Raw genomic sequence first — 20,446 nt, forward strand, 5'->3', positions numbered from 1 at the left:
TCATTTTCCGAATGTGAACATCTCTCAGCCACGAAAATTTCAACATGACAAAGAAAATCTATAACGAACATCCAAATAAATATGTATGAATTTCACTGTAAACACCACTGATATTAATTTCTTTTGTTTTGTTTACAAAAACTGTCTGCGAATCTAGGAAATGTGACAGGTCATTTGTCGACGTATGGCGTTTCACATGCAATACTAGTGAAAGAAAGGTCCTATGTACATAGGAAACCCATAGTGCATTGGTGGTTTTGAAAAAGTAATCTAGGAATCAAAAAATACGTTCGTAAGTCCTGAAATTGATCTTTCAAGTATTTTTTACCGATTTTCCAAGCATGAGAGAGGAGAGAAAAAATCTCGTTTTAATTTACCTCCTTGCTTCTCTTTAAGTGCCTGTCAAAAAAATCTTTCGATGAAGATTCTTCAATCGCTGATTGTATCAGATTGATTTCAAATTATTTTTTTTACAAATTATAGCTTCCTAAAGAGCCGCAATCGACATTGATGTCGCCACCATCGTTTGGTGTCATTTGAAGCACAGACAAACAGACGTAAATCTCTTTTAAAATCCAGTAATCAACAATTTAACTGTCAATTTGAATGATTGAAAACTCACCACGGCAGTTTTGGATTCACCATAGAGTTATCTACGTGCGCATGTATTGCGTGTACGTACACGAAAAAAAGTGAGGTTAAATTTTGTACCGGCCAGCAAAACAAATGGTGTGCTAGTGTGTGTGAGATCGGGCTTAGATAGCTCTATAGCTCGTTTACACGCGGTGACACTGGATTCACGCACACTGCCATACATTTTGTGCGGTGTGCGCGTTCACAACTAGATGGCTCTAGTCAAGATTGATCGATGAATTTTTTGTTAAAAATTAATGATTTATGTCTGTTCGCTTAAACTTTCGTATTTTCGATGAATCAGATTTGAGAAAGAAATGTTTGTTGCAATACAGGGTCACCAGAGCAACATATTTTATGACTCCTCGGAAAAGACTTCTAAACATTCTAAACCAAGAAAAAATGAGCTTAAAAACTCGATTTATTTTAGTAACGTTACAATCAGGGCAGTGATGCCAGATCATAATATTCAATTATTCAGATTCATCAAATGAATATCAAACGATATCTCAAACGAAGGATGTTGCGAAAGTTTCAATAAAATGAAAGGTGGTTCTGGGGTTATTTACATCTAAAGTTGTATAAATTTCACAGATAGGCTCATCTCATTTAATATTGCTGCCTGATCTTTAATAAATATCCCTTTTAAGAAAGGTTTTTGTTTCTTTCAATCTCATGTATAAATTGATTCAGCGATACTTTCGAAGCGAATTACTTTAAAAACCTTTTGAATCTTTCTAAAAATTTATGATTTATGTCATAAAATAAACTCAGAATTCGTCAAAAATAAGCCAGCCCGAGATTTGGACTTCACTATAGAGTTTTGATCAATTTCACTCAAAAATACATGATGACATTAATTCAACTTTTTGTCAACAAAGCTTAAAGTTTCAAAAATACATAGTAAAACTATTTAATCAAATTCGAATTAAATTTGAAACTTGTAAAATTGCCAATTTTTCAGACTGTTCGAATTTTAATTTTAATTTGCTCACATTGAGCAAAATTTACATGAATTTTAATGAAACTCTCCTGAATTTCAAGAAATTTGACTTAATTTCAGCACAACTGAAAAAATAAAATTATTCGAGATAAATTGACGCGAATTTCCGTTTCAGTCCACCAAATTAAGTTTGATGACGAATTACATTTAAGTTCAATCCGGATTAACTTGAAAGAACATGTAAAATAATTAATAAAATTTACATAATTTTAGGTAAAATTCTCGTGAATTTACCTAAACTAAAACAAATTCTTGATTGAGTACATTTACAATTACACAAAATTCAGGACAGCTTACCGAATTTTCAACTGCTGAACTGTTTGATAAAGTGAAAATTACCGAATTCGGTAAAAACTTGAAGGAATTCGGTAATGAAGTTCATTATTGTTCATCGTACAACCGAAATTCGGTAAAATTTTGTCCATTTTGACAGATGGTTAACGAATCTAAACATTACGGATTAAACAACTACCGAATTCGGTTAAAAAATCTAAGTGTGTACTTCTGAGTGGATATCATTTATGTTTGAGGGAAATCAATCAACATTTAGCCTGAATTAATTTGTAAGATCCATCTAAATCTGTTTGAACTTGAAGTATTTTTTTGTAAAAATTATAATTCTTTAGAAATATTTCAAAAGTGAATTTCGTTAATATGAGTGAAAGTTATACAGATTTGAGTGCAAACAAAGCTTTTTAATCTAGCTGTTTAAAAACTGTTTGTTTACATTTGAAGTCACATTATTTTAAAAAAAATATGATTGAATTGATTTAAACATGCTCTCTTTTGTTTCACCTACCGTTTCCGTAAAGTCAAAATAACCCAAATATAGATAATTTCAAATACGCGTATAAGCCGTTTCTCTCACATCGCGAAAAAAGAGAGAAACTAGTCATATTTGAGAGAGTTAAGCTTTTTTAGCTTTTCTTCTTGCTTGTTAGTTTTTTATCCTTTTTTTTTCATTATTTGTTCGATTTCAACGCACTAACCATTTTACAATTTTCTTAGTTACTTCGTTCCACAAAAATTGGTTTTTTTTTTAAATAATTTAAACCAATTTTGACAAATTTTCTGAACTGATTTTGCGGAAGAAAATTTAAAAGACAATTTCTTTGATTTTTTACACTTCCACTGGAATTAAACTTTATTTTTTAACGTGATATTCTTCAACCCTCTTTCAAAAAAACGATATGTCCGATAAATATGTGTGTTTTTGTTTGCGTGTGAAAATGTTCTTTACATTCGCAGCTTTTTGATAACCTAGCTTACTTGTTTTATTTTTTGTTCATTTTTTTTTAATCGTATACGTTTCACTAAGATTTTTTTGACAGCACGCGACGTTACGCATGTGTTACGCACGCGTTACACTAACTGGTCCTACTCTTGCGCAAGCTCAAAGCAGTTTAATTTTCTTTTTAAGGTTAGGTTGATAGTTTTAGAAACGAAACTTTTTGAAAGCTCTAACTTTTGTTTTTTCCTACTAAAGCCAAATAAATTCGAGTTTGATAGTACGCGGATGGCGGGTGTTTGGGGCTTTCCGAAAGCCAACAAAACCCCGCGGTTTGACGAAGCACAAAAAAAAACGAACACGCAATAAAAAGTGATAAAAAGCAATAATTGCCGACACCAGTGGAACGGGGATGATGATATCGATTCCGATCGTGAAAAGTGCACCGCTTTCTATCATATTTTTATCCCGTCGACGACGACGACGTCCTCTCTCACCTTTTTTTTTGCTGCTACCGAGGTGCGCAAACAAAATGTGAGTGTGTTTGTGTGAACCCAGCTTTTTTTTGTCCTGCGTGTGTCTGTGTGTGTGTTTTTGTGTGCTTTACTGAATGGATTCAATTTATAATTGAATGTTAAGCTCTTTGACGATTATACTGCCCTCTATGACCACTTTTTTCTGCACTGCTGCTGCCGCTGCATTAAATGATTATTACTTGCTTTTTTGTTTATTTTATGTATCGCAATTTTTTTGTCCTGTTTTTACCATCCTGTGTTACTATTTATGTTACTTTTTGCCCGGCTTTACGTCTTTTTTTCTTGTTTGTCATTGCTCTCGATCAGTTTTGTATTGTTTTCCGACCTTTTTTTTATTATTTCCCTGTGTGTGGTTTCTCTTTTTTGTTTGTTTTTTTTTTCTCTGTGTCACAGTGTAAATTCCCCTCTTCTTTCAACGCACATTATCCGCCCTCACTTGATTACAAAATACAGTTTAGAGAGTATGTTTACCCCTAAGAGAACAAAGTATCCTAAACATTACGCAAAAATAATAATAAAAAAACAGTTTCAACAAACACGTTAAACCCTAGCACGATATATAAGGATCCTAGTCATAGTCAGCAACCTAAGCCTAAAACTACAAGTATGAAGTTGTTTAGTTTAGCTTAGAAAGAAAACGAACGAAACGAAACGAAAAAACACGTTGTTGTTGCACACACTGTGTTGCCATCTCCACCGCACGTGACACCTGTCAACTGTGTTGTAGTTCCACCGGAATCCGCCAGGGGAGCGCGCGTGCCACCAGAGTTCCAGTGTTGCAAAAATGAAGAACCAAATTTAGTTAAATGTCCACGATCGTCCCCAGACTAAAAATGGCTCCGCAGGTTTCCAGGGGGTGGTTCCACAAGGGTTGTTGGTGGTGATGGTGGCCAAATGGGTTGTTCCGGTTTAGTGGATGGGCGCTTTCACGATGTGGTTCGGGGCGATGTAGTGGTAGCCGGGGATTGGCAGTCCGGCGGTTTCCATCGAAATTCTACACACACAATACGTCGATGGAGAAAAGGTGCGGAGAAGAGAGTAAAAAGAAAAGAGAGAAGAAACGGTGGTTACAAATTGGTGGAACGTTTGAGGTTATGTGATAAGACGGAAGTGTTTTTTTGCTAGCGCGATCGCGGATTTAGAGAAAAATGATAAAAACGAGATTGTACTGCATTTTCGGTTTCAAGTGGAGATTCAGTTTGGACGACATATTTGAGTGTGATTTGCGATCACTGGAAAAATAGATGGACAATCAGCTCGACGAAACACGGTTTTTTGGTGGTTTGAGAGGTGGAGATTGTTTTGATTGAGGAAAAGGGGATATTTTTAGGGGATTGTGCAAGAATTGGATTACTAAATCAAGCCATTTCTAAGAAACAAGTGAAGAAGATGATGCAATGAACTGTTCTAAAGAATTAAATGGAAAAAATGATAAAGAAAAGCAATCAATTATTAGTCAAAACCATTGAAATTGAGCAATACCAACCATCTTTACCAATCCTGAATATTGTGTCTTTTATGTTTTATATCTCTCCACAAATATATTGCGTCTCCAAGAGGCTCTAAGATTTCGATGGAGACGGAAGGTTTTCGACGAAAAGTTGAAACAAACGAAAATCTACAAAAGTTACACTTATGAATTTTACAAACTATTTTGACAGTTTCTATTTTTCCCCGTTTTTCGTATTTAACTCGAAATCTTTTTTTATTCTATTTGTAAAAAAAGAATTTAATTTAACAAATTTTGAATAATCTGGAATGCAATTAAAGCTTACCGCGATTTTAGATTTTATTGAAATGGTAAGGGCGTTATGTTTGACGCTGTCAAAATGCAACACTTTTTTTTTAAAGGCTGGTAACATCACGCGATTTTGACATTTCAAGTACGCTATCATTCATACCACCATTCAAACTTGAAAGTGTGGGGATGAAATGAGTTTTTTTTCTGTTAAATAAATTATAAAAGATCAAAAATCAATTCATCTCTCAAAAAATTCAGAATAAGGCCGAAACAAATTATCATTCTTAAAAATCTCCAAAACATATAAAGGATAGTGCAAAACCTTTAAAAACAATCAAGAAATTCAAGAATGACAGACAATTTGACAAATTTGAATAATAAAAAAAAACTCTAGAAATTCTAAAAAAAAACAAAAATTGAAGAATTTTAAGTCCTTCTGAAAATTTCTAGATTATAGATATTTAAGAAGGTCCAAAAATTTTAAAATATAAGAGTTCAAGAATTTTTAAAAATTTCTGATTTTCCAGAAATTTACCAAATCAACAAGATTCAAGAAGTTCATGAAAATCAAGAAATTCAAGCATAATTTCTTTTTTTTAATTTGAGATATACAAAAAAATTCAAAATATAAAAATCTAGAACTCCCAAAAAAAATAAGAAATTCAAATGAAAAAAAAACTCAAAAACATTAAATGAAAAAACAACTAAAAAAAATACAAACTTTTGTTTCAGGAAAATATCAATAGATCTAAGAAATTCAACACACTACAAGAAAAAAAAAAATTCCCAAAATTCAAGAAAAACAAGAAATTTTCAAAAATCTACAAATATACAAAGAAATAAAAAAACCATTTTTTTTTTATTTTCTTGAATATATAAATTTGAAATTTACTTCTGATTCTTAATTTTCGGGAATTTAAAGTTTTTTTTTATTAGTGTCTTGATTTATTAACATGAAAAATAGTTTTTTTTGAGATTCTTGATTTTTTTATTTTTTTTGATGATTTGGGAGTTCTTGAAATTCTTGAAAAAAATTAATGTTTAACTTTTTAAATGTGTATTAAAAAAATATTCTTGAATTCATTCATTTTCATGAATTTCTTAAATGTCGTTTTTTTTCTAAATTTCTGGAACATCAGAAATTTAAAAAAATATCTTGAACTCATATATTTTAAATTTTTGGATTTTTTTAAATATCAATTGGAAATTTTTAAAATGACTTAAAATTCTTAAATCTATTTTTTTAATTTCTTGAGTGTTTTTTTAAGATTAAAAATCAATAAATTTAAGACATTCCATATATTCAAAAAAAATTCTCGATAAACAAAGAAACAAAATAAAACAAATCCAGGAATTTAAGAAATTAAAAAAAAACCCAGAAGTTCCTGAACTTGAACTACTTCAAAAAAAAAATCCAATCCAAAAATTAAAAATAATTCATGGAATTTTTTTTAAGAAATTCACGAAATTGAAGAATTTTTAAAAATCATAAAATATTAATTCAAGAAATTCCACACATTCTTCAAAATTTCAAGAAAGACCAAAAATTCTTTTTTTCTAAACAAAAAATTCAAGTAATTTAAAAAAAATCCCAAAATCCCAGAAGTCAAAAAATCTAGAAGATTCAACAAAATCTTAAAATGTAGGATATTAAAAAATTCAAGAAATGCAGTGAATTTTAGAAATTCAATAAAAAAATACACATTTGAAACATTTCAAAAATATCAGCAATTTAAGATGAAGATATTGCATTTTTAATTTTAAAAAATTAAAAAAAATCCAAAAATAAACAAGAAATTCAAGAATTAAAAAAAAACTATCTAGAAATTAATAAAAAAAACTATAGTTTCAGAATTTTCAAAAACTCTAAAAAATCTACAAATTATTGAAGTTTAAGAAATTTATCAAATGCAAGAAAGTCAAAAAATTCAACTAATTTAAAAAATTCAAAAAATTAAGAAATAAAAAAAAAACCAAGAAGTTCAAAAAATAAAGGAAATTCAAGAAAGACAAGAATTTTAAAAAAAAATCCAAAGATCTATAAAATTAGGAAATAAAAAAATAAAAAAAAATGAAATTCAAAATATTAAAAAAATCCAGATAACCAAATTTCAATTTCAAAAGAAACAAAAAATTAAAATTAAATAAGAAATACAAAATTGAAAAAATTCCAGACATTCTAAAAATTTCATTTTTTTCATGAAATTGCTTTTGAATTTCGAAAAATTCTATAAATTCAAGAAATTCGAGAAAATTGTAGAATAACTAGAAATAATACTAATTTTGGATGTTTTTTTTATATTTTAGAAATTCTTATATTTCTAGAAATACAACAAATACAATAAAATCTTAAAAATAATAAAATAAAAGAAAACATCAAAATATCTAGAATTTCAAGAAACTTGGGAAATTCTATATATAAAAAAAACTATTAAATCAAGAAATTTCAGAAATTGACAGAATGTAAAAAAAATTACAGAAACTCGAGACATTTACAAAATTAAAGAAAAAATGAAGAAATAAAAAAATATAAAATTTAGAGATTATCAAATTATGAAATTATAAAATTTGAAATTTCTGCGCCTGAAATTCATGAATTATTAAATTCCATAATTTTAAATTTCTGGATCAAAAATTAATAAATTCAGAAATTCAATAATTTAAATGTTTTAAAATTTTTAAAATTCTTAAACTCTGAGACTTATAAAAATCTTGAACTTCGTTGTTTTGCAATCATTGGTTGTCAAAACATTTAAACATTGTCAATTTTTATTTTTGAAAAAAAAACATGCTAAATATGATTATGAACTTGAAAAAATGCATTTCAATTCTAATTTTGAAGTTTCGACTACACGAAACAAGTCAAACCAGCTTGCGGGTTTAATCTAATCAAGCTCATATTTGGAATTTGTCCTTGTTAATTTTATCACACCTTGATGAGTACATTTGCTATCATTAAGATTAGTAGCTGACGCTCCTTTTATTCCAAACCATGTTACGCGCTATAAATTGAGGCCCATAAATTTCGGTGACCCAATGATCAGTAAAAATCAATTCCGTGACCAAATGTCACTCCAAAAAACAAACATTAGTTTAACGCTTGTTTTCTGTTCATAAAATTGGCGGCGCCTACTTTGGATTGGTCAAATTCCAGGTTGATCGATAGCCGGTCGGATATTGCTCAATGTCACACGTTAATAAAACAAAATCAGAAAAAAGCACCCAAAAACTATAGAGCGAGAGAGGGGAAAGAAACACACTAAACGTTAGGAAAACAAACAGAACTCAGTCAGGAGGTGGAGAATAAAGAGGCAAATGAAATAAAAACGATAAGAGAATCCAAAAAGGAGCGCGCATACCATAAGTCAAACAAGAAGCGGGCATTCCTTATCAGAAAAACAGAATAAAAAAATATTAAAACAGGGAAAAACCAGCACAAGGACGGACCAAGGAACTCCCTTCCAATCGCGGCTAAGGCATAAGATTAGGTTATTGGTGGAGGGAGGGAGGAAGGTGTGTGTGTGTTTTTATGAAAGCATTTGGAAAAGTCCCGGAGGAAAATGCTGAGAGGGGGGGGGGGGAACGAGCTCTAACAAACGTGAAAGAAGTAGAAGAAGTAAAACGAATGAATGAAAGAAAAAAAGAGAAAAATAATAAAAAGTTGGATATAAAACGAAAAATTGTTCTTACCGGGATGTGGTGTATATTTTATAATATTTTGTACATTTTTTGGTGGTGGTGGTTGGAGCTTGGATTCGTTGGCGGATTTTTTTTGTATATGTACAGAAGGAGGAATCGCTTAAATTTTACTTGATTTCGGGAAGCTCTTGGTTTTCCGTTCGAATTCCGGAAAGAGGTGCACGTGTGTGGAAGAGTTTGGTTTTTTTTTGTTGTTGCGAAATCACAATGATGATGGATTAAAAATGTTTGATAAATGGATATTTATTCCTCCAAATTCACACCAACGACCGTGGAAAGCTGTGTGGGAAAGTTTGTTCCTTTTTTGTTGTAATTTTTGGTAGAGGGTGGCCACCGGAAGCCATTTGTCACAATCGGGAATCGAATTGGCTAGTTTTTTTTTTTTGTCATGGATTTTGAGTTTTTTTTTGTTGGTGGTGGTGCAAATTTCAGGATGTTGACGGTTGGTTGGACGGTTTTTAGGCCATAGGATGGTGGTGGTGGTGCTCCGGATTCCGGATGGACGTGATTGCTGGAATGGAACTGGGAACACTGGTTTTTATGTAGCGTTTTTTGACGATGTCATTTGTTTGTTTATTGTTCGGGACTTAATTGGTGTTACTGTGCGCGGTAAATCACTGGATTTGGGAAAGGTTTCACCTGGAAAAAGGACGATTAGATTTTTAACGGTTTTTCGGTGTGTGTTAGGCTTTCGGATTAGGATGGTTGAGCTCTGCGACCGCAGGGAGTGGGAATTGCTGTGATTAAGTGTATTGTTGGTATGATTTGTTGTTATGGATGAGTGAAGCTTGGTTGCGATATCCTGGATTTTTTCAAACTCCCACTTTTTGAGGAAAAAAAAAATCAGGACCTAAAAAAGTCAATCACACCAAATTCGTACGCCACAATTCAATTAGCTTTCAAAATCGGGGCAATTGGGGAAAATTTTCGCGGAGTCAATTACAGTGGAAAACCCCCCGGTTGAAAAACTCCCTCCAGCAGAGCTAAGCAAAAACGACGAGGGCACGCAGCAGCGAACGCCAGAGTCGATAATCAGATTTACCAAATCGTAACATTTTAATTGGATGCACTCTCCAAATAGCACATCGCTTGATTCTGCTCTGCCAACAACAGTGTAGAGTCTGAGTGGACGGACGGAGTTCTGCGCGAGATCACAGCAAAAAAAAAATTCTAAAGTACACACTAAAGATTTCCAATAACTATTTTGTCTTTACAACAAGCATGTAAATTTATCGGATGATTTTTTTTATTGAAGGTATTTTTAACAGTGCTCAAAGCATAACGAACGAACAACTCTGATTTTCCGCCAGGAAGTCGAAGGGCAGTGAAATTTCCAGTAATGAACTGTATGAGGGAGATCCGAACAGGTAAAAAGCTTATCGATTCTAGTGAAAGCACTTGTTGCCAAACATCGTAATATAGAGTCGTAATCGTATGTGAGATACATACGTTGATTTTTTACGATTTACTGCCACCTGATAACACTTTTTTTGTTAATTAATTTCAGTGCAAATCAGTAAACAAACTTCAAAACTTATTTCAAAACTCCGGTTGATAAGTCTGTTGAACAATGTCAATAATTACATAATAAGTTTTTTCTCACGCTTCAATAGCCATTTGAGTTAGAAAACTGAATGCCACTTGTTTGCATGTTTCCAATGTGCAAACATGTTGATAATGACAGCAAATAGTTGTGGTTCTGCAGCTATTCTATGATGGATCACAAAGTATTATTTTAATTAAATAAAAAAACTTCATATGCAATCCAACTGCACTCGGTTATGTTTGCAATTTATTCTATCAAGTACTTCAACGTCCAGGCAATTATAAATTTGCTAAGCAATACTCTATTGAAAGCGTTATGACAGAGCGCACTGGAATCGGAATCATCGTCCAATTACAGCAAATTTTTCACCGCATAGGAAAATTGATCTTCTATCGAACTTTATTGAAAAAATAATTTAAAAAAGTTATATACATTGGTGGTTCCCATACTAAGCACATATTTTTCGTACAAATTGCTGACAAAATATTGCAAAATGTTGCATCATTTCAGAGAAATCGACAAATCACAAAATGTAAAGCCTCCGGGTAATAAGAGGTTGCTTTGTGTTCAGGAAATATTTCATTTTTATCCGCACAAAATGATTAACTATGTGCAAAAAAAGGTAAATTTCAAGTGGAGAACCGGAGTACTACCAGGACTATGAGCAACTTTATTAAACGCAAAAAATAGTTTCAATTGTTCGAAAATGCTTAGAAATTTATCCAAATCTTTATGATTTCTTTTTTTAGACAATTTTTCTACAGAATGTAAAACATTCTTAATTTTTCTTTTAACACAAATATGATTATTTCAAAAAGGTAAAGCTCGTAAAAATGATCTATTAGGGGATCGTAAAAATGATTTATAGGCGAAAGCAGAAGGTTCAATTTCACTCCAGCCAAAAATGTTGGTTTCTGAGTAATTCTCTAGAATGAAAAAAACATAAATAAGTCGACTCTCTGGTTTTCGATCTTCTCGATATCAATAATTCTCCATCTATCGATGAATTCTTCAGTCCCTTCAATCTGCATACTTCAATTATCTTCATTCCTCGATATTTTCTCTTGCTTGAAGGATCTCTTCCTCGACGGTCCCTTGGATTCTGTTTGCTTTAAAAATCTCTTCCGGTTGTCAATAATTTCACTTTCTCATGGCTTGCATAGACATTTTTCTTGGCGAAACGAAGCTTTGAAGGGTGTTTGACATTAGTTTGTTTTAGTTTGATGGACGTTGCCATGATTCTCTCCCATAGCTGGGTATCAAGAAAAAAATATTTTCAATCGAGTCTTCATTTTTCATCGTTCTGTAAACTGATGATTCCCTTCCTCGACGGTTCCTTTGGATATTGACAACCAGAGAGTCGACTGTACTCACCAATTTTTTTTTTTGCTACAGTTTTTAATAGAGGTGGGCAAAACCGTTCTTTTTCGTTCACTCACTAAAAAGAGCCGTTCTTTTGAACGGCTCTTTCGCTCTTTTTCAAAATTATGATAAAAAGGTTATTTTTAAGAATTGTGTGATTTTGCGAACTCTTTTTAAATTCTGATTTTTCGATGAAGTCTATAAACACTGCAGTTAAATCAGGCAAGAGATTTTTTTTTCCATAATCTCTCAGCTATTTAGAAGATTTTTGGTAATATTTTACAAGCTATGCAATTTTAAATGCTCAAATTTGTATTCGGATAATACTTTAATGTACGATCAGTTATATAAAGAAAAGCTTTTTCATTTTGTTTAGAAAATCATTTACTTTTGGAATTTCAAAGAAAAGTAAGAAACTGTATATAAGTTTGAAAACTTTAAAGTGGTGTTTGGCAGCAATGCTATTTTGGGATTAATTTTTATAAGCAATTATTTTTCAATTAAAATTGCATTTTCAATTCTAAAAACAAATTTTGTGATGCAATTTGTTCGAAATTCGATAAATTATAATTATAACAAGTTTAAAAATCATTCTATCTTGGAACGGTTCTTTCAAAAGACCGGAGTTTAAAAAGGAACCGCGGTTTATTTTTTGTGAGCCATGGTTCGTTCGCTCTTTTTAGTGAACCGGCTCTTTGAGCGGCTCGCTCTTTTTTTGCCCACCTCTAGTTTTTAATGTAAAGTTTAAAATTTGACCATTAGTTGATGAAATATTGGCATTAGAAAATGGGGGGCTGGTTGGTTGTGACTTGGGTGAGACTTTAAAATCTTCATTTTTCCTGTTTGTTTTTCTTTTCTCCGTTGTCTTTTAGCAACCAGAGATAAAATCTTCAATGTTTCTCAGAATAAATTTAAGGAAATTTTGTGAACTTTTCGAATTAAACACTTTCAGAAATCGTCAATCATGGGCACAATTTATAAAAAATCGAAAAATTGCAATTTATAAGTTTAAATTAAATTTATGTTGCCATATCTAGAACACAGTAAGGCCGTTGCAAATATTTTTCAAAGTTTATGTCGCCCCCCCCCCCCCCGCTACCCTTCAAAATGGGTCCGAAAAATCCGGGGGCAAAAAAAAATTTTTTTTTCAAAAAACTTCATAATTTTAAAGGAAATAGAAGTCTAGCCAACTGAAAACCATAAGAAATGCATTTTCCTGCGTTTAAAACCATATTTAGCATGTCGATCAAATTTTTTTTTAATTTTTGTGAAATTCCAATGTACAGCACCGCAAAAAGATTTTTTTTTCGACGAAAAACAAATCTCTTCAATGCTTGGATATTTTGAAAACTAATGATTGCAAAACAACTGGGCAGGTGTAAAATGCATTTTAAACACTTTTTTCATTCAAATGTTGAGACCATGGCTTGTTATTTGAATTTTATATAATTTTTATTTTTCCCCCCCCCCCCCCCCCTCGACCCCGACCAGAGTCGAGGGACATAAAGTTCAAAAAATATTTGCAACGGCCTAAACTTAAAAAAAAATCCTTCAGAGTACTTTTCGATTGTAAAAACAATGTTATACTAAAAACTGCAGTCAAAAAAAATGGGTGAGATTTATTTTTTTTCCAAAAAAAACATTTTATATAAAAGAAAATCATCTAGGTGGCAACGTTTTTGGCTGAACTCTTTGGCCTCAAAAAAGCGGCGCGCCATGACTGATGGAAATTGTTATTGTAAATCAATATACCCTAAAATTTGTCGGAAGGACGCTTGGAGGGTCCTTTTCAAATATCGCTGATCTGTTTCGTGATTTCTTCCAATTTCAAAAAAAAATCTATATGCATATGTACAGTTAAACCTCGCATAGTGCGCAGGCGTTACGCTTTGTATTTCTTCGTCCCAAACACAACATTAAATTTTTGCTTTTAATTTTTTAAGGCAATTTGTTCGTCTTGATCCAATCTACAATTAGGGTCAAAAAGATTGCAAAAATAAACACAACTAAAGTTTAAAGTAATCAAAGAAATACAAAGCGTAACACCTGCGCACTATGCGAGGTTTTAACAGTATGTTAAACGAGGCGCGCGATACTTCTTTTTAAAACGATGCTTTGTGAATGATCGTGCGGCTCCATCAAAATATATGATTTTTTTTCCTAAAATTATTTTCATAAGGTCCTTTCGGTACTGGACCGAATAGGCTTTTGTAATTACATTTTACTTAAAGCTAAGAGTAATTACAGAGGATCTTGTGTGTAAATGTTAGTGGCAGGGGAGCCGATCTACGAAAAAAAAAAATGAAAAAATCCAAAAAACCTAGATAAATTATGTTCTAGGTCACGAATATTCGAAAAAGATGCTCTAAGTGTCTTTCCGACGAAGAAAATTGATTTGCAATAATAATCTCCTCCAGCCATGGCGTGTTCGAGGTTTTGTCCCCTGAAATATATTTAAAAAATTAAAAACTCTAATTTTTGAAAATTGGTTTTATCTGAAAAAAATTCATTTAAAAATCATGATTTTATTTTCTTGTACCTGCGTCGTTCCAGAGAAATCGACAAATTAGAAAAACGTAACGGATCGCGTAAAAAGAGGTTTTTCTGTACAAATAATAACCATTTTCGGAATTCGGGAAGAATTACGAAGGAGCAAAATATTTGCAATCGATTTTGTTTCTTTTTAGACAAAGGGGCAATCCATAAATCACGTTGTGTGTACAATATTCCATATGGGGGGAGGGGATGGGGGGTTATTAGTATGAAATTTCTAAAGAAACAGTGTCCAGTTGATCTGACAGTTGATGAGTTTTTTTCGGTGCCATTAAATAAGACCACAACTGGTGATATCTCCCGAGCATGGGTAAATAACAAGGGAAATGCGTAATAATACCTTTCTCTGGTATCAATACCAAATTTTGGTATTCCTGGACCCTTTAAAATTTGTCTTGAGGATTATGCAAGAGCAAAATGTGGTATCATACCAATTTAAGGTATCGTTTTGATATTGCAAAATTGCAGAATTTGTCAATGGTCGAACACCACATATTGGTATTCTTTTGGTATTACAGTGTTTTATCAAATTCCTCTGAAACTATGGGAAAATTTTGACCAATTTTGACAAAATAATTAATTTTGCACTAAAATGATGTCTCAAAGCGAATGCTTTCATTGAAAACCGGAAATTTCAAACTTGATTTTAAACATTTTTGATATACCCCCTAAAGAAATGACTTGAAATTGTGGAAAATTTTCTAAGTCAGGATGGCACATTTTGGTATTATTTTGGTATTAAAGTGTTTTATCAAATTCCTCTGAAACTATGGGAAAATTTTGACCAATTTTGACAAAATAATTAATTTTGCACTAAAATGATGTCTCAAAGCGAATACTTTCATTGAAAACCGGAAATTTCAAACTTGATTTTAAACATTTTTGATATACCCCCTAAAGAAATGACTTGAAATTGAGGAAAATTTTCTAAGTCAGGATGGCACATTTTGGTATTATTTTGGTATTAAAGTGTTTTATCAAATTCTTCTGAAACTATGGGAAAATTTTGAACAATTTTGACAAAATAATTAATTTTGCACTAAAATGATGTCTCAAAGCGAATGCTTTCATTGAAAACCAGAAATTTCGAACTTGATTTTAAAAATTTTTGATATACCCCCTACAGAAATGACTTGAAATTGTGGAAAATTTTCTAAGTCAGGATGGCACATTTTGGTATTATTTTGGTATTGAAAGGTTTGATCAATTTTCTCTGAAACTTTGGGATTTTTATTTACCAATTTGGACAAGATAATAAATTTTGCGCTAAAATGACTTGAAAAAAAACCAAATACTTTGAAAAACGAGTCAATCGAAAGATTATTGAGTTTTGGTGAATTTCAATCCAGTTTTATTTTAATAACACTTATTTTTCAATCTTGTTATTTTTCAGAATCTTCAAGAACTTCATGCACAGGCCGTTCATCAATGACAAATGCATTCGGTGTGGTGAAGAATATCACTAAGAACAACATGGAATCATCAGGTGAGTAGATTTGGCTGTTGCATATGGATCATTTCCGTATTTTCACTAACTGCAACTGCTGCACTAAAAATGGTATGAAAATACCAAATTTTGGTATTACTTGTGCAAATATCAGCGACCAAAATGTGATCTTGGTTGCCCAGTAATAGATGGTAAAATACCATCAAATCATACCAAAATCATGTATGTGCAAGACCACAGGAATACCAAAATCTGATTTTCAAGGGCGCGGGAATACCTAAAAATAAAACCGTGGTAATACCATGTTCAGGTATTCGAGCAATGTTCATAAATCCAGAAGACCTCAACTTGGTATTGAAATGGTTTTATGTTGTGGTATTATTTTACCTTTGGAATATCATGGTTTGGTATTGTTGTGCCCTTCCACATACTAGACTTTGGTATGATTTTATGGTATTTTACCATCTATTACTGGGCAACCAATGGCACATTTTGGTCGCTGTTATTTGCCCAAGTAATACCAAAATTTGGTATTTTCATACCATTTTAGTGCAGCAGTTGCAGTTAGTGAAAATACGGAAATGATCCATATGCAACAGCCAAATCTACTCACCTGATGATTCCATGTTGTTCTTAGTGATATTGGGTAAATACTGCTCGGGCTGAGAAACTACTGATTAGATGTTTAATATTAAAAAAAAATACTATATTTTGCTCTTTTCGAAAAAAACAATTTTTCAAACCAACATTTGGAAAAAAAAGTCTTGACGTACTGTGGAATCTGTTGTGATATCTAGAGCTAGAATAGAGAAATCTTTTTCTAAGGAAATACGATACAACAAATTCAGAAGAAGTCGCACCCCTAAAGAGTCCCCTATTTTTATTAATTTCCCAGGATATCGCACCATCAACAAGCGGAGGAGTTTTGGGGGGTAATATTTATGTACAAGAATGTATGGTGGGACGCTTGCGGTTGGCAAAGGATTAAATTCCAATATTTCGCAGGATGTCAACCAGAATGTACACATGTGGTGGTGGTGAGTGCTAAAAGGGGGACTTTGGGGGGTTGAGTTTGGGTGGATGAGGATATTCAGCCAGACTTGGGGGTGGTTTTAAGGGGTCGGGTGGGTGTGATTGGTCGGTTACGATTGATGTTCGGCGCGATGGATAGTAGTGCTGGGGTTGGTGGGAGGGGGCGGATATTAAAAGCTATTTATTCTTTTCTGATAACGATTTCGATTCTGTGTGTGCTGTTTGGAGGTTTGTGCGTTGTGGGTTTTGGGATGTGGCAAATTTTAAGTGTAGGCAGAAGAGATTTTCTGATCTTTTTTTTTTCTTATTAGCTGGATTTGCTGGAGTCGGTGGAAGAGCTGGAAGAAGAAATTAAGATTTCGACGAGGTTTGACTTTCGGATAACGATCCGGGGGACTTTCGCCGCCTCGTTGATAATTAGGACCGGATTATGGATGAGCAGAGTGAAAAAAGAGAACTACAAAATGAATGTGGCAAAAGAAGGTTGAACCTTTTTCGTTCTTCCTGGATTTTTGTTTGTGGTTGGTTGGTTGGTTGGAAGTTGGTTCGTGATAAGGACTTGGTTTTTTGTTTGTTTGGTTTGTTGGAGGATCCTTGCGCGAAGACTTGCGACGAAGCGAAGCGATTTTGCCTGAAAGTACACTTATCAACTACTTGGAGGGGGTTGTTAGTGTGTGTGTCTGAGACAGAACGGGGGAATTTTGAACAAGAAAAGGAAGCTTTTTGGCTCTAGCTCTTTCTTACTTATCTCAAGTATCTATCTTTATTAACTCATTTTTTACGGGTTTCTGATTACAATTGGATCATCAAATAATGCTTCGTATAATTTGCAGATTTCTTTTCTGTTTTGGGAGGTCTCCTAACAGTCAATTAACGTGGTTTTGTAACATCAAATTTTGTTGGTTATGTTTACTGACTATGCACTGATTGGATTTGGAACATATCCAAGTGTAATTGTTTGTTTTTTTTTTTTATTCAAAAAGTACTCCTTTGTCACTTTGTTAGATTAGGGTGTGTGTGTGTGTGTGTGTGTGATTAAATACATTAAGTTGGATTGGATTAAATTAGGATTTGCTCCATGTACGCTAGACGTGAACCATCTATAGAGTAATTATTTGTTTGTTTTTGTTTCCACTTTATGAAACTTACAACTACGCGCCCCTCCCCTTTTCAGGGGCGGAGCTCGCCTGTATGGCCGTTTTACTCTAAACACTACAAAAGTTTATCAAGATTTGACAGCATGGTTCGATAAAGTCACCTTACTCTAAGTAAGTTAGCAAGTTTGTTTGTATTTTTTCTTCTCTTCTTTATGTTTATAGCTCCTTCTTTTGTCCTAGCCCTACTATCTCATGCTCTAACAGCCTTTGGCGGCGCTCTAATCGATCGATTCCTACACGTTCATTGGAGAAACCATTTAAAGCACAAAATGTTTCTTACTTAAAATGCGTGGAGAAAAATCCATCCGAATTGACGTGACGCATCACAATTCACAATGTCACGCAGCAAAAATTCACGGTTACGTGAAAAGTTTTCACGGTTTCAGGAAGATCATCAGTTTGTCAACACGATTTTAACGTCATTTTAATTGAAAATGTGATCAAAATCAAAATAAAATTCACGGTAATTTGAATTAAATTCACGATTTTTCAAGAATAATGTTCATCTGTCAAAACGAGATGGAACGTAATTTCTTACGAAGATGCAAAAAGTCATAAAAATATTGAATAGATGTCACGCTAAATTTTTTACAGCATAGGCTCCTTTTAAGCGGAAGCGTTACTTTAGTATTTCCGCGATTTCTCTGAGACAAAGCAACATTTTAACAAACTTTTCAAAGCAATTTGTCCGTCTTGAGACAATAAACAAATCGCTTTTAAAAGATTGCAAAAATGCTTTTTGGTGCCAGAGATAACGAAAAAATACAAAGCGTAACGCCTCCGCTAAAAAGCTGTAAAATAATAGAATTCACGATTTCACGAAAAATATAATTCATTACATCGTAACAAGTTGTGCACTATTACTGAATATGATTCACAATTTCATGAGTCAATATTCAAAACCAATTTCACACTAAAATCGCTCTTCACGTCGAGGCGTTACATTGTACAAGACAACAATTTTGTAAACTATTTAAAGCAATTAATTTACCAATTTGGTTTCAAATAATTGAAAACATATTTGAAGTTTTATTTAAGGAATCAACGAAACACAAAGCGTAACGCATGTCCATCATAATGGGATAAATTGTAAAAAGATATTCACATGGTGGTGATGAATTTAATATTTCTGACGAACTAAGAAATCTCAGTAATTCTTGTTACCTTGTACAAAGAAACCTCATTTTACGCGGGAACGTTACGTTTTTTAATCGGTCAATTTCTCGGGAACGACGCCAGCAAATGGTTTCTTTTTAAAGACATTTGTACATCATATCCAGATTTACAAGTCACTTTTTGAAGCTTGCAAAAATGAAATTTTGTTCCAGAGAAATCAACGAAATAAAAAACGTAACGCCTTGGCGTAAAACAGGTCTCTCTTTAATGTGATTTACATTCAAAAAAATTTAAAAAGGCAGGCGTTACGTTTTGTTTTCCATAGATTAATCATCAACAAAGTAATATTTTTGAAATCTTTTTTACGCTGTTTTTTTTTTCATAAATACAGATTAAACCTCTTTTTACGCGGAGGCGTTACGCTTTTTATTTCGTCGATTTCTTCACAACCTTAGAATATTTTTGCAAGCTTCAAAAAGCGTGTTGAAGATCTGCACAAAACGTACAATTTGCTTTTAACAAGATTGCAAAAATGTTGCCTAGTTCCAGAGAAACCGACAAATTACAAAAAAAAAACGTAACGCATCTGAGTAAAAAGAGGTTCGTAGCGCTAGTTTTTAACCATATCAGATTTTTTCTAGGCTTTTAAAAAAATAGAAATTTGCGGTGCGTTAGGTTTTTCTAATTTGTCTATTTCTCAGGAACGACGCAACGTTTTTGAAAAAACTTCTAAAAGCAATTTGTAGGTTTTGTTCAGATCTGCAAAACGCTTTTAAAGCTTGCAAAAAAAATTATATGGTTTTAGAGAAATCGACGAAATAAAAAGCGTAACGCCACCGCGTGAAAAGAGGTTTTTCTGTATTTTAGATAAATCGACCAAATATAACGCCTGCGCATTTAAAGCGATTTACTGTCCTCATGAATATTAATTTATGAATTATAAAAGTTCAAATAATCATGAACATGTTTCATGACACCATGAATTATGCCAAGTAGAATCATCACATTTCAAAGGGAAATGACGTTACAATTTGTATTGCCATAACAGAAGCTGATGTTCACGAAATCATGAACGAAAATTAACGAAAAAGCGTAACGCCTCAATTGTGAATAAATGTGAATTTAATTCATGATTTCAAGTAACCAACGACAGCCGAAGTGGATCTTTCCGCGCAAACTAATCGTAACTTGCCTAACCTAAAATTGTCAAAAAACTAAAAAAAAAGTGTTAAAATCCGATTTCGGGACGATTCTTCTTGCGATTAAAACTTGTTGATCGGTAGCACGTGTTTCACGAAATTTGTACTGGTCGCAACTATTTAAAAAAAAGTAAAACGAGTCGTTTTTTTTTTTGTTTGTAGCATCATGATTTGTTTGCCCTTTGTTTTAAAAA

General features: G+C 32.6%; 1 protein-coding gene across 3 annotated transcripts in view; it reads right to left on the reverse strand.

Moving 5' to 3' along the window:
* Window positions 1-4,223: 4,223 nt before the first annotated feature.
* LOC6048902 (poly(rC)-binding protein 3) overlaps window positions 4,224-20,446 on the reverse strand; it is a 516,717-nt gene continuing 500,494 nt past the window's right edge. For all 3 annotated transcript variants that reach the window (XM_038260118.1, XM_038260119.1, XM_038260120.1), the window contains one exon: window positions 4,224-4,394. In XM_038260118.1, the coding sequence (XP_038116046.1) occupies window positions 4,310-4,394 (85 nt within the window). In that variant the 3' untranslated portion in view covers window positions 4,224-4,309. The remainder of the gene's footprint in view (window positions 4,395-20,446) is intronic.

The sequence above is a fragment of the Culex quinquefasciatus genome, chromosome 3, assembly GCF_015732765.1.
Source record: "Culex quinquefasciatus strain JHB chromosome 3, VPISU_Cqui_1.0_pri_paternal, whole genome shotgun sequence".
In the NCBI taxonomy this organism is placed as follows: domain Eukaryota; kingdom Metazoa; phylum Arthropoda; class Insecta; order Diptera; family Culicidae; genus Culex; species Culex quinquefasciatus.